The sequence below is a fragment of the Pelodiscus sinensis genome, chromosome 2 (assembly GCF_049634645.1).
Source record: "Pelodiscus sinensis isolate JC-2024 chromosome 2, ASM4963464v1, whole genome shotgun sequence".
Classification (NCBI taxonomy): domain Eukaryota; kingdom Metazoa; phylum Chordata; order Testudines; family Trionychidae; genus Pelodiscus; species Pelodiscus sinensis.
The window spans coordinates 26,727,782-26,741,248 of NC_134712.1; the positions used below are offsets into that span (position 1 = coordinate 26,727,782).

The 13,467-nt window shown below is 38.2% G+C and overlaps 1 protein-coding gene across 3 annotated transcripts in view; it reads left to right on the plus strand.

Moving 5' to 3' along the window:
- Nucleotides 1–13,467, plus strand: part of CSMD3 (CUB and Sushi multiple domains 3) — a 1,183,531-nt gene that overhangs the window by 662,825 nt on the left and 507,239 nt on the right. For all 3 annotated transcript variants that reach the window (XM_075920204.1, XM_075920205.1, XM_075920206.1), the window contains 2 exons: nucleotides 10,420–10,602; nucleotides 12,242–12,568. In XM_075920204.1, the coding sequence (XP_075776319.1) occupies nucleotides 10,420–10,602; nucleotides 12,242–12,568 (510 nt within the window). The remainder of the gene's footprint in view (nucleotides 1–10,419; nucleotides 10,603–12,241; nucleotides 12,569–13,467) is intronic.

Genomic DNA, 13,467 nt, shown 5'->3' on the forward strand with positions numbered 1-13,467 from the left:
AGTCAGCAATGTCCCCATACAAATCTGGGGGGAGGTCCAGCCCGTCTCTCCTCCCCACCTTACCTAAACGGTGCCTTTAGGAGGCTTAGGACTAGGGCATTCCTGGATGGGGTGGGAGAGACCAGCCCACAGCCAACCCCTTTTAACTGCCTGCTTCTGAATCCTTTCTGTGTGAATCTATGACAAGCATTCCCATTCTAGGCACATCTCATTTTTCCTGGCACAACCAAACCCTTATGTTGCTTCAAATTATGGTAAAAGGAAACTGTATGCCAAATTTGGTGGTCCTAGCTCTTACCATTTAAGAGGATTCCTTGAAGAAACAGACAAACTCTTTCAAATATAAAGTAGATAACTTGGTAATCATCTTCGGAAGGCTTTTCTTTTCTTTTCTTTTCTTTTCTTTTCTTTTCTTTTCTTTTCTTTTCTTTTCTTTTCTTTTCTTTTCTTTTCTTTTCTTTCTTGTAAGAGTAGAAAGACTGTTGTTCCATTCCACTTCCAAAATAAATCATCTTCAATTTAATTCTAATATGAAGACAACTTCCAAGTTATTATAATATCCCATATGTTAACTCCAAATGGTTGAATCTTTTAGTTTATTTTAAGCATTGTCCTAGAAACTTAAAAACATTAGCAACACAAGTGCAAATTCTTAGTAATATTGTCTTCTAGTATAACTTCACACTTGGTACACTTAGTCATTATACTTCATGTCTAAATATATTAATATATTTGCATATACTGTAATTTGATGTACCAAAATCTCTTAAGTTTTGTTAGTAAAAGTATCTTTTCATAAATATGTGACATTATTCAACTGTTCCATAACCTTTTTTGTTACAAAAGTCTTTGAACACTTTTAGCTTAATAGAAATATTATAAAAAGTGATTTGGCCATAGATTTTTATTATTCCTCTAATGCTTAAGGTATTTTTTCCCCTTTATTTCATGAATTAGGGAATATTATGAGATTAACTATTTTTGGCTAGTTGGCCAAATGAAGGGAACAGTGCTTTATGGCGAGACTGGGAGGGAGACATGAAAGTTACTGAAAAAGGGGCAAATTGTGGCTCACTCATCACCTGAGAAATGCAGGGTTTGAAAAGTATCGACACAGTGGGGAACCTCCTCTTTAAACAGACCAAAACTGAAGCAAGCTGCATCTTGTCTCCCTGTTTAACTGGTAAATACCAGGGCTACATCTAGACTGCAAGCCTCTTTCGAAAGAGGCTTTTTCGAAAGATACTTTCGAAAAAGCCTCTTTTGAAAAAGAGCATCTAGACTTCAAGCAGTACTTTCGAAAAAGCAAGCCACTTTTTTGAAAGAGAGCACCCAGGCAGTCTGGATGCTCTCTTTCGGAAAAGCTCTGTTTGCATTCAAGAACGCCTTCTTTTGAAAGAGCACTTTCGAAAAAAGGCGTTTTTCCTCGTGAAATGAGGAGTACCGCCGTCGAAAGAAAAGCCACATTCTTTCGATTTAATTTTGAAAGAACGCGACTAGTCTAGACGCAGGTGAAGTTTTTTCGAAAAATGCTACTTTTTTTGAAAAAGCCCTGCAGTCTAGACACAGCCCAGGTGTGCTCAACATCTGCTTTAGGCATTATGCTACCTATCCTTTTTTCCCTTACATCGTATTGGATGCATCTTCCTCATAGTGGGTTTCGGGAAGGGCTGCGTTTGTGCATGGCATGATATACGATAGGACATATTTTGCAACTTATTAGTTAAGTGTAAGGCAGATGTCCAGTTTAGGTTCTCCATAAGTGACTGGATAAATGTATTGGAAAGGACTTTTAAAAAATCATTAAAGGAATGAACGAGGGCATTGGAAGTCTCCTATGATTGGTACAGCAGGGAGCTAACACTCCATTCTTATATCCTACCTTATCCTTTCTTACAAGGTTGGTATGTTAAGGTCCTAGCAAAGGATTGTCCAGAATACTGGGATGGAAAAACAAATGGAGAGGTTGGATGCTCCTCACCCCGGGTATGGTAAGATCCCAGCAATGGAATTCCTGGAGGGACAAGAATAGAAATAGAGGGAGAGCTAGAAAAAGGCCCCTCTGGGTGATTTTGGACAAAAATACAGAGGTTATCTGCACTGAACACTGTGGTCTGCTAGGCAGCCCCAGACAAATAATAATAAAGTTGAGGCCTAATTAAAATCATGTCAAATATCTTCTGTTCTCCTTTGGCATAGCCAGACAATACATAGCTTGCTCAGAAATAATAAACATGTCCAAAACAATCTTGGAGATGTTGATTTTAGGGATACACGGGTTAGTGGTCTTACTTTGATGGGACCTTAAATCTTAAACCAGGAGGTATTGCCTGAGAGGACACAAAGGAAATAAATCATCACATCCTTTGCATATGTTTTTGTCACTTTTTAGTGGCTAAATTGAAACATCTGTTCTTATACTAAGTATATTTTGTGACCTTATAGTGTATTACATCTTATGTCTAACTTCATTAGTGTTTTAGTTTAGAAGAGGCTTTTTCAAAGTGTTTAGAAATCTAGACAAAAGGGTTTGGAGGAAGGATAGGTCACTCTTTGGGGTCTGAAATGTGAGGAGTTACTGTTTATTTCTTCCCTTTCAAAAATATGTACCTTAAAGAACATAAGATAACATTTGAACAGTTAGAAAGATCTGTTAAGGATGCAGAAAAAATGATTAAATACTGTTCACAGGTTCAGTAGTAGTTATTTGGCAAAATATCAGACCTTTGTTAGGCTTGAATATATGATTCAGGTGTGAGTTACTTTATTGTATCGTTATCCTATAAAGAGTATCACAATTGTACATTCATGATTTAAAATTGAGGACAAAAATGGTATAGCACATGTAGCATACATTTTAATTCTGTATTAATCAATATTATCTGAGTAATACAGAATAAATTTTCCCCTTTATTAATTAGTATATTGAGTAACATAAAAAAATACCATAATATTATGGCCTCGAAAGAAAGAATCCCTTTGCTGAGGGAGATTCTTACCTGAGTTTTGTAAGTAAAAATTAAAATAGTTTTAGGGAGTGAATTAATCTTGTGATCCTCAACAACAGTAAATACAGTAGACGTTGGCTCACCAGCTCCCTTCTCTAAGTAGGAATTAGTAGATAACTGTGTCCATAGACTGATAGAATATTTGAAAATACTTAACATTGGAGACATGGTTTAATTGTCCAACTATATCAAAAGAAAGACGAGACATTTGACAAGGATTTAATCAATCCATAACTTTATTATTAGGTGTCAGTGCAGGTAACTCAATGTTCAGTCAATATCTATCTGGGATCAGCCTTCCTTCATTTTTCATCCAGGTCCCTCAGTCATCCCATTGCTGGGATCTTCCCATCTGCTCCCTTCATAGGAGAGTTAAAGCCTATAAGAATGGGTGGTTAACTCCCTGATATACTGGTCATAGGAGCCACAACCCTCTCCCATCTGTTCCATTATTTTAACAAGCACCTGCTTTTTTAAGTTCTTTACAAAGCCATTTATCTAGTCACTGAATGCCTTCCCTGTGGAGTACCTGCACTGGATGTCTGCCATAACAAGGCACCAGCAATTAGTTTGGCTGCCTTCCTCTCCAAACCCCTGTTGGGTTCCCAGACATCTCCCCATGCTTGTCTTTTGTAGCAGCCAAAAACTTACCAGCACCCATGGCTGACAGATGAACCCCATCCTCCTGAAATAACTGCTGCTCCATAGGCTATGGAATGTTGAGAAATTATCCACTCCTAAGGCCTCAAAGCATTTGGCAACTTAAGGGCTTCTCACATTTGGGTTTGCCCCTTTTCAACCTCTCCACACTTCTGTTCCAAAGATATGAGTCAGCATCACCACAAGACTCCTACCCTCTCCTTTTTCCAGGTTCTGACCTTCTTACTCCCCCCGCACTGTTGTAAAGCACTGCTACCCTTTTCCTGGAAGTCCAGAGAATGCCCTCCTGCACTCAAACTGTGGTACACTCATTCCTATTTCAGATCTAGTATGTCTATTTTAAATAGATGGAAATACTAAGTTATTGATATTTTAGAAAATATCAATAGGGAACTTAATAAAACAAAGAATTATATACTTGAACAAAGGCTGTCATGCGATTAAACATAAATTAAATTAATTATGCCACTAAAATCATGATTAATTGCGTGATTAATTGTGAAATTAAACAATAATAGAATGCCATTTATTTAAATATTTTGCATATTTTCTAAATTTTAAAATATATTGGTTCCAATCACAACACAGAATACAAAGTATATAGTGCTAACTATATTTATTTTTATTACAAATATTTGCATTATAAAACCAAAAACACTATTTTTCAATTCATCTAATATAAAAACAATAGTGCAATTTCTTTATCATGAACTTGAGCATACAAATCTAGAATTATATATAAAAATGAACTGCTTTTAAAACCAAAACAAAGTAAAACTTTAGGATCTACAATCCACTCACTTTCTCACTTCTTGTACAGCCAATCATTCAAAAAAGGTTGGGTTTTTTTAAATTATTTGCAGAAGATAATGCTGCACACTTTTTGTTTATGTCACTTGAAAGTGAGATCTGGTGTTCAGATGGCAGTTTTGTAGCTGGCATTGCAAATTATTTATGTGCTAGATAGGCACGTAGATGTATGCCCATCCCTTTGGCCACAATTCCAAAGAACATGTTTCAAATCTGATGAAACTTTTTATTAAAGTGCCAATTACATTTGCTACTGAACCCTTTGAGGGAGAATTGTCTGTCTCTTGCTCTGTTTTATCTGCATTCTGCCATATATTTCAAGTTATAGCCAGCTTAGATTATGCCTGGCACACATGTTGTGTGTTTTAAGAACAATTTCACTGCAAATTTGACAATACACAAAGAGGGTATCAAAGTGAGATTTCTAAAAATAACTAAAACACAAGACCCAATGTTTAAGAATCGCAAATGTCTTCCAAACTCTGGGACAGGGCTGGCCTTACCATGAGGCGAACTGAGGCAGCTGCCTTAGGTGCCGGACTGTGGGGGATGGGAGAGGGGGAGGAAGGGTGACACTAGGACCCAGAGAGCAGAAAATTGTGTCTGCTGCTGGTGCATAAGTACTCTCTGCTCTAGAGCAGAATAGGAAGAAGGCAGAATTGAGATCTTTCAAAGTTTTGGCCCAAGCGAGGGAGCATGGGGGCATCATTTGAGCTCCCCGCCTCAGGTGCCAAAATGTTGGGGGCTGGCCCTGATCAGAAAGGACTGAAGTGTGCAGCATGTTTTCAGAAATCATAAAAGAGCAAAACTCTAATGAGGAAACTACTGAACCTGAATGACCAAAAAAGCAAATCAATCTTCTGCTGGTGGCATCTGACTCAGATGATGAATATGAGTATGCATTGATCCATACTGGTTTGGATCATTATTGAACAAAACCTATTATCATCATTGACTCATGTCTTCTAGAATAGTGATTAAAGCATAAAGAGACACATGAATGACAAATCTGGAAAATGTAAACAAACTTGTTTGTGTGAGCAGTTGACTGAACAAGGAGTAGAACTGAGTGGACTTTTACTATTTGAAGATTTACATTGTTTTGTTTTGGGTGCAATTATGCAATGCAAAAATCTGCCTTTGTAAATTGTACTTGAATGATAGAGATTGTGCTACTGTATTTGTATGAGATAAATTGCAAAATACTATTGCATTTCTTTATTATTTTTAGAATGCAAATATTTCTATATTGCAATTAAAATCAATGTATCTGAAAATGTAGAAAAATTTGAAATATTTAATATGTTTCAATCAGAATTATAGTAACAGTGGGATTAAAGTTGTGATTAACCACAATTAATTTTTTAGTTAATTTTCTGAGTTAGCTGGGATTAATCAACAGCCCTAATTAGAACTGATTTTCTGTCTACTATAACAATCATACATTTATTGTCTGCAATGCAGGAATTAATGTGATTTTACAAAGAAGTGAGTCATTGTCATTCTCTCTTTTTAGTGATACTGTAGTTTTCTGTAAGTCTGAAATTGTACCTGTGAGGTTAACAACAGGCACATAACTTCTGCTCTGTACAGGACAATGAAATAGATGAGGGTCCTAGGAGAGCGGAACAAAATGATAGTGTGGTAGATCCAAAAATACAAGAAACATAAGTTTATAATTTATCTCTTCAATGACTTCAACTAAATTAGTACCATTAACTAAATAGTCAATGTTCACACTGTGAACATCTGAAAGGAGCTCAGTAGGTATAGAGGTTATTCATGGAGATTGTTTATTGCCAAACACACAAAAAAACCTGCATACCATTAACAAAGATTTAAAACTAATAAAGAATAATCATCTGTCTCTGATTCCTGCTAGAGATACAAAATTGCATTCAATTTCAACCTAATTTAACCACTGCTATGATGTGTGTAAAAAAAAACCCCAAAGGAATGTTTAAACACACCACACTTTAATCTTACAATAAAATAAATTATAGTACAAATTTAAAGTTTAAATATTAAAAATGAACTGGAACAGCCATATGGCATTGAAGAAATAACATTTTTTAAATGTTTTGTTATGCCGACACTTCCTGGGAACTCTCAGAATTGACCAAGCAGGTTGCTCTAACTCTTTCAGATATTGAAGTGACATCAAAGGGAGAGCAGAGGAGAATCAAGGTGAATTTGCTCACAGCAGCAACCCTGATCAAGATTTTAAAACTCAGTTATTAGATGTTGCAAACTCCATTAAAACTCTTACTATTTAGGTGAAACCTAAAGATGGACGAAGATGCCATCACAAAAGGGAAATGAATACAAGAAGATAGATGTAAACCACAGCTGAAATTATATGAGAACACTAGTTGGGCACAGTGTGAGGTTTCTGTGGATTTGGGGAAAGTAGTCAAAGGAGAATGTCAGGAACAATATGAAATTTGTCAGAATAATTTGTCAAGTGGTAAAAAATATTTTTCACACATAAAACTTGTAGTGATATAAATAGTTCGAGTTATATTACTCCTTAAATAAGCATCAAGTAATGCTTGTCACCACAGCTTGGCAAAATTCTAGTACTTCCAGGCCCATAAGGAATCTGTAGTTCGTTTGTTGTGTGAAATTATTTTATTTTCCCCATTATCATCAGCAATTGGTAAGGAGGGTGATTTTCCTGAGCTTGTTTTTATTATGACTCAGTCTTAACATGTACAGGAGTTATGTGTATGGAGAGGAACCTTCACTATTTATTGCTAATACCTGCATTTTGAATCAACCCCCCACACTTCAATATTATATGAATAGCAAGTGACCAGATCACATGGTGTTTAATTTATTTCATTTCCCCTCCCCTTCATGAAATAGAACACGGTAAATAGGGTATAAAGCAACTATTTAGGAAATACTTTGAATTATAATATGAAGTCAAAATTGCTTATGGTTTATGTTTATTATAGATACACCTGCTTTAAGGGAGTGAAAGTGGGAGGGGAAGGGGAAGAGGGAATCAAGATCTTTAAAATGGGTAATTTCCAGACCCAGCTCTTAAGGATATTTATTATTATTATTTATGTGTTTCTGATAGCACCCACAATCCACTGTGCTCTGGTAAAAACTAGAAGAGTTCCTACCCTGTAATGTTTATGGTCTAAAAAGACACAGTGAGAATATAGAAGAAAATCTACAAGATAGCCTTTCCCCATGCACACACACACACACACACACACACACACACACACACACACACACACTCCTGTAAAGATAGATGTCAATAGTTCCACTCAGTTCAATGGTAGTACTCATGCAAAATGTTAGATCCAGACATGTTTTCAGGGCAAAAACATCCAAATGATGTTAGCAATATACGTATACAGGCAGTCCCCGGGTTACGTATAAGATAGGGACTGTAGGTTTGTTCTTAAGTTAAATCTGTATGTAAGTCGGAACTGGCGTCCAGATTCAGCCGCTGCTGAAACTGATCAGTTTCAACAGTGGCTGAATCTGGATGCCAGTTCTGACTTACATACAGATTCAACTTAAGAACCCCAGGCGTCCCCAAGTCAGCTGCTGCTGAAACTGATCAGCGGCTGATTCCAGGAAGCCGGGGGCAGAGCAACTCTGCCTTGGGCTTACTGTAGTCAAATGCTGGTCAGTTTTAGCAGCAGCTGACTTGGGGACGCCTGGGGCAGAGCAGCTGGGGTGCTGCTGGGTTGCTCCAGTAGCGCCGAGGAGCGGAGCTGCGGGACCAACCCAGCAGCGCCCCAGCAGCTCTACCCCAGAAAAGCCTGGTCTGCTGGGGGGGAAGGGGCACTAGCTGCGCCCCCCCCCTCCCAGCAGACCAGGGAGACGCGGAACAAAGCCGCAGAGGACGCCCGCAGCGGGACAGTCCAGGTGCGTCGCGGCTGTCCTGCTGCGGGCGGCCTCCGAGGCTTTGCTCCCCATCTCCCTGGTCTGCTGGTCAGACCAGGGAGATGGGGAGCAAAGCCTCGGAGGATGCCCGCAGCAGGACAGCTGCGGTGCGCCTGGGCTGTCCCGCTGTGGGTGTCTTCCATGGCTTTGCTCCGCATCTCCCTGGTCTGACCAGCAGACCAAGGAGACAGGGAGCAGCTTTTCTCGCCCCGGAGAACGCGAGCGGCGGGACCGCGGCTCATCTGGGCGTCCTGCCGCTGCCGTCCTCTGGGGCGAGAAAAGCTCCGTTCGTAACTGCGGATCCGACATAAGTCGGATCCGCGTAACTCGGGGACTGCCTGTATTATAGAAGAAATATTATTATTTTAAATAAAAGATATTTAGATTTTCCCTCAAAATTTTCTCAAACCTGGGCATAAACAGCTAGCTAGTTTCTTTAAAATGTTAGGGTAGCAGTTGATATTCAGATATTAAATAGTCAACATTATGAAAGACAGTTCTTCTATTTAGGAAAATCAAATTTTCAGTATCACATAGTTACTACACTTAAAAAACGGTCATTTGATCCAAATAATGGTTGCTGCTTTAAGTTCATATAGATGTAATGTTGCCAAGATGTGCATGGTGTAATACTTTGAGAATATGCCTATTAGAACAGTATACAATAACCATTGTTTTAATATGCATATTCCCAAAATTATTAAACCATTTACATCATGGTACAAGAATCTCCTTACCAAGATTTCTTGAGATTGGTTTTATCAGGGGGGTTTTCCCCTCCCACATGCTCCCTTGTAGAGTAGGCAGTGGTTTTGTCTCCAGTCTTACTATTTCTATGATTTGTTTCAAGAGGCCAAGGTTTGTGCATGTGCAAAGAGCATTGGGATCTCCAACCTCTGCTTCTTATCACAGGGCAGTACTACTTCAGTGGGCCTATGCAACCAAGAAATCATGATTTTACTGCTAATCATGGAATTCCCCATAGGTCCCCCTGTAAATTAGAGATTCCCAACATAGAATGTGTGTGTGTGATGCGTAGGGAGAAGAGTCATGAGAAAATGAATACCAACTCATGCTGCATTAAATGTATGCTCTATTCCCTCTAGGGGTTGAGGGAGGACTAGTACATTTCCACTGTCCATACCCTAAGCACTCCCTAGCTTTAGAGAATCCCCTTGCTCAGCACTGAGCTCCCATTGCGATCTTGGTTGGGTGCTGGAGATTGCAATTTTCACATAAGTGGGTGAACATTTACCCCTGCTCATGGGGAAGAGGTCATGCTAGAGGATATCTTCAATGCTGCTAACTTTTGGGAAATGGTCAAGGCTCATACATATTATATATCTAGAACTGCTGTTGAACCCAATCTTACACATTTATTCTTTATGCTATTAGTCCCTACTAACCTGAACTGGTTCAGTGACATCAGTGCACAAGTTGTACATAGGGAGGGTAAGTGGTCTGTTGATTAAGACACTATTGTGGGACTCCAGAGATATGGGTATAATTCCTGCCTGTGTTATATGTTTCCTGTGTGACCTTGGGCAGTTCACTTAAACTAAATACCGTGGTTCCCCAGATGTAAAATGAGATAACTGTACTCACTTTCTTTCACTCTATTTAGTCTATTTAAACAGTATTTGATGCTCTATCAGTTTGTACAATGCCTAGCACAGTAGGGCCCCAATTTATGTTGGGACTTATAGGTACTATTGCAAAACAAATTATACTGCTCTCGTGAGCAAGGGTTTCCAAGTTTGACTCCATAATGATTAAAAGTATAATAACAAAACAATTGTGAGAAAGTAAGCAGAGCGGGCTTTTCCCCCTTCTTTATTTTTGAACAATTTCATAAAATGATACTTAGGGTTATTATGAATTATTATTAATAGTAAACACTGTACTGTCATATTCATTTGTTCAAGATATATACTTTTGTTGCAGGTATGAGTGTATGGTTATGGAGCAAACATTTGATTCCTCTAAAAATAAATTTGATAGCTATTGTTATTTATTGTTATTTCAACAGAAATTGAAAAGGAAAGCTGTGGGGATCCTGGAACACCATTGTATGGTATCAGAGAAGGGGATGGATTTTCCAATCGAGATATTTTAAGGTTTGAGTGTCAGTTTGGTTTTGAACTTATTGGAGAGAAATCCATTGTGTGCCAGGAGAACAACCAGTGGTCTGCAAACATACCAATTTGTATTTGTGAGTATCAAATGCTTTTTTAATACAACATATGTTACACTTCCCTTGAATAATTACTCATGTCATTAACTGCAAAATTAGTACAATGTAATTATTTTTTTCTAGAATGGAAAATACTTTTCTTTAATGAGAGCTTCACGATATATATATCCCAAATATAGGTTAAATGACCACTAAAATATTTCCCATGTTCTTCCTGTAGTAGTTATTAAAAGGAAGTATTGTGTGCCATCATATAAAATGTTATTGGTAATATACTCTATTTTTGTAGGAGGCAGTATATTTTATGTGTAAAACATTTTATAGTAACTATTATAAGTTAATTTATTTCATAAAGTTAGCATTTGCTGAATGTGCAGTCAAAGACATTTAAATTATTGACAGATGTTTTCCATGCATTATTCATGAATATATTTTAGAACCTGAATGATCATAAAGATGTACATCTCAGTTGTCTATCACTAATATTATGCAGAATAAACTTAATCAATGATATATATTTGTATCTCTTAACATTTACATAAAATATTATGGGCCAACTATATTCAGAGCATCATAACTCACTTTCATCATTGTAAGTTAATTTAATATTGCTTAAATGACATGGTTAAATGTGAAATATTGTCTTGATAGCAGCAAAATAAACCTACTGTTTCTTTGTGGTTATTTTAATTTTTCTGCTTATGTGTGAGCTACAAATGAGAATGGCAAAATTTAACTTCTGACTCTTATCCTCAGTGACAGGTTTGTTCATCTAAACATCTCCCTAAAGCAGAAAATAAGTAGTGCCAAAAGATTAAGTTCTGTTGAACACGGATAAATCATGGGGACTGCTGGGTTTTTTAGAATCCTTGTTACTGTTTTATGTTGCCTGGGGTGTTGTTTCAGTAGGTAGCCTTTGAAAACAAACACAGAGGCTGTGTCTACACTGGCCACATAACCCGTAATAGCTATGGAAATGAGAGAAGTCAGAATAGGGAAATACGTGTGGGATTTAAATATCCCCCGCGGGATTTAAATAAACATGGCCGCCACTTTTTTCCGGCTTGGGGAAAAGCCGGAAAAGAGCGTCCAGACTGGCGCGATCCTCCGGAATAAAGCCCTATTCCGGAGGATCTCTTATTCCTACTTGCAAGTAGGAATAAGAGATCCTCCAAAATTGGGCTTTATTCCGGAGGATTGCGCCAGTCTGGACGCTCTTTTCCGCAAGTAGGAATAAGAGATCCTCCGTAATATGTCTTTATTCCAGAGGATCGCGCCAGTCTGGACGCTCTTTTCCGGCTTTTCCCCAAGCCAGAAAAAAGCAGCAGCCATGTTTATTTAAATCCCGCGGGGGATATTTAAATCCCCCGCGCATTTCCCTATTCTGACTTCTCTCATTTCCATAGCTATTACGGGTTATGTGGCCAGTGTAGACATAGCCAGACTGAAGATGATATCCAACCCTCCCTCAAAAAAAAAACCCAAATGCATAAGTTCTTTTTTGTTTTTTGGTATTTTGCTGGCCCCAAAGATATTGGCTTTTTTAGTTGAGATAATAAGCACATCTTAAAGACATTTAGGGAAGAGATGATATGAGACAAATTCTTTTGAAAATAGGTTTCTTTCCATTCTCTCATTTCTTTCTCTTTTTCCATAGTTCCTTGCCTTTCTAATTTCACTGCACCGATGGGAACTGTTCTTTCACCTGATTATCCAGAGGGATATGGAAATAATTTAAACTGCATCTGGACAATAATCTCAGATCCAGGGAGCCGAATCCATCTTTCTTTTAATGATTTTGACTTGGAATCTCAATTTGACTTCTTGGCAATTAAAGATGGAGACTCTCCAGATTCTCCAATACTTGGTACTTTCACTGGTGCTGAGGTTCCTTCGCACCTTACCAGTAACAGCCATATTCTGCGCCTGGAATTTCAAGCTGACCATTCAATGTCGGGGCGTGGATTTAACATCACTTATAACAGTGAGTAGTTTCCAGTGTGGAATTGTAATGTGCATACAACCAAATGTGTGTTTTATCCTGTTCCTGACTACTTTGCTAATATCCTGTCTCCTCTCTCGTGTTTTGTTTTAGAATATTTCTAGACTGTCATCATTGTGATTGGAGTTTGAGTAAACATAATGGGGGTAGCTGAAAAATAAAGTTATCTCCAGTTGTGGAGTAGTGAAACTGGCTAACTCAGGCTTCAGCATAGGTTCTGAATTGGCTTGTACAGCCCAGACATGCTGAAACTCAGAGAGCTACATAATCCCAGACACAGTACTCAAGCTAAATGAGGTCTGGTAAATCTGCTCAGAAATTAGAATGAGGTCAGGTAAATCTGCTCAATCTGCAGTCATAGCCTGTGACTGTAATCTAGAAATACCTTTAGCCAGTCAGTCTGTCAGCTATTAAGTAGTAGCAGGCAAGGGACAGCTGAGACTATACAGTCTTCTGTGCAAAAATGCTTTTTATGTTATTATCCTTCATCCACATCATGTCTTATCATGAATGTAGAATGTGATCTCTGCCATAATGATACTGTCTTTTTATTCATTCATACAGCTTCTACTACAACAATGTCTTGATCTTTGAGGAGCTCCCACCGGCTACACTAGTACACATAATGGCTATGTCTAGACTGAACAGTTTTTCCAGAAAATCAGCCGCTTTTCCAGAAGAACTTGCCAGCTGTCTACACTGGCCGTTTGAATTTCCGCAAAAGCACTGACTTCCTACTGTAAGAAATCAGTGCTTTTTGCGGAAAAACTATGCTGCTCCAGTTCGGGCAAAAGTCCTTTTTGTGCAAAACTTTTGCGCAAAAGGGCCAGTGTAGACAGCTGAGATTTGTTTTGCGCAAAAAAGCATCTAGATTGGCCACA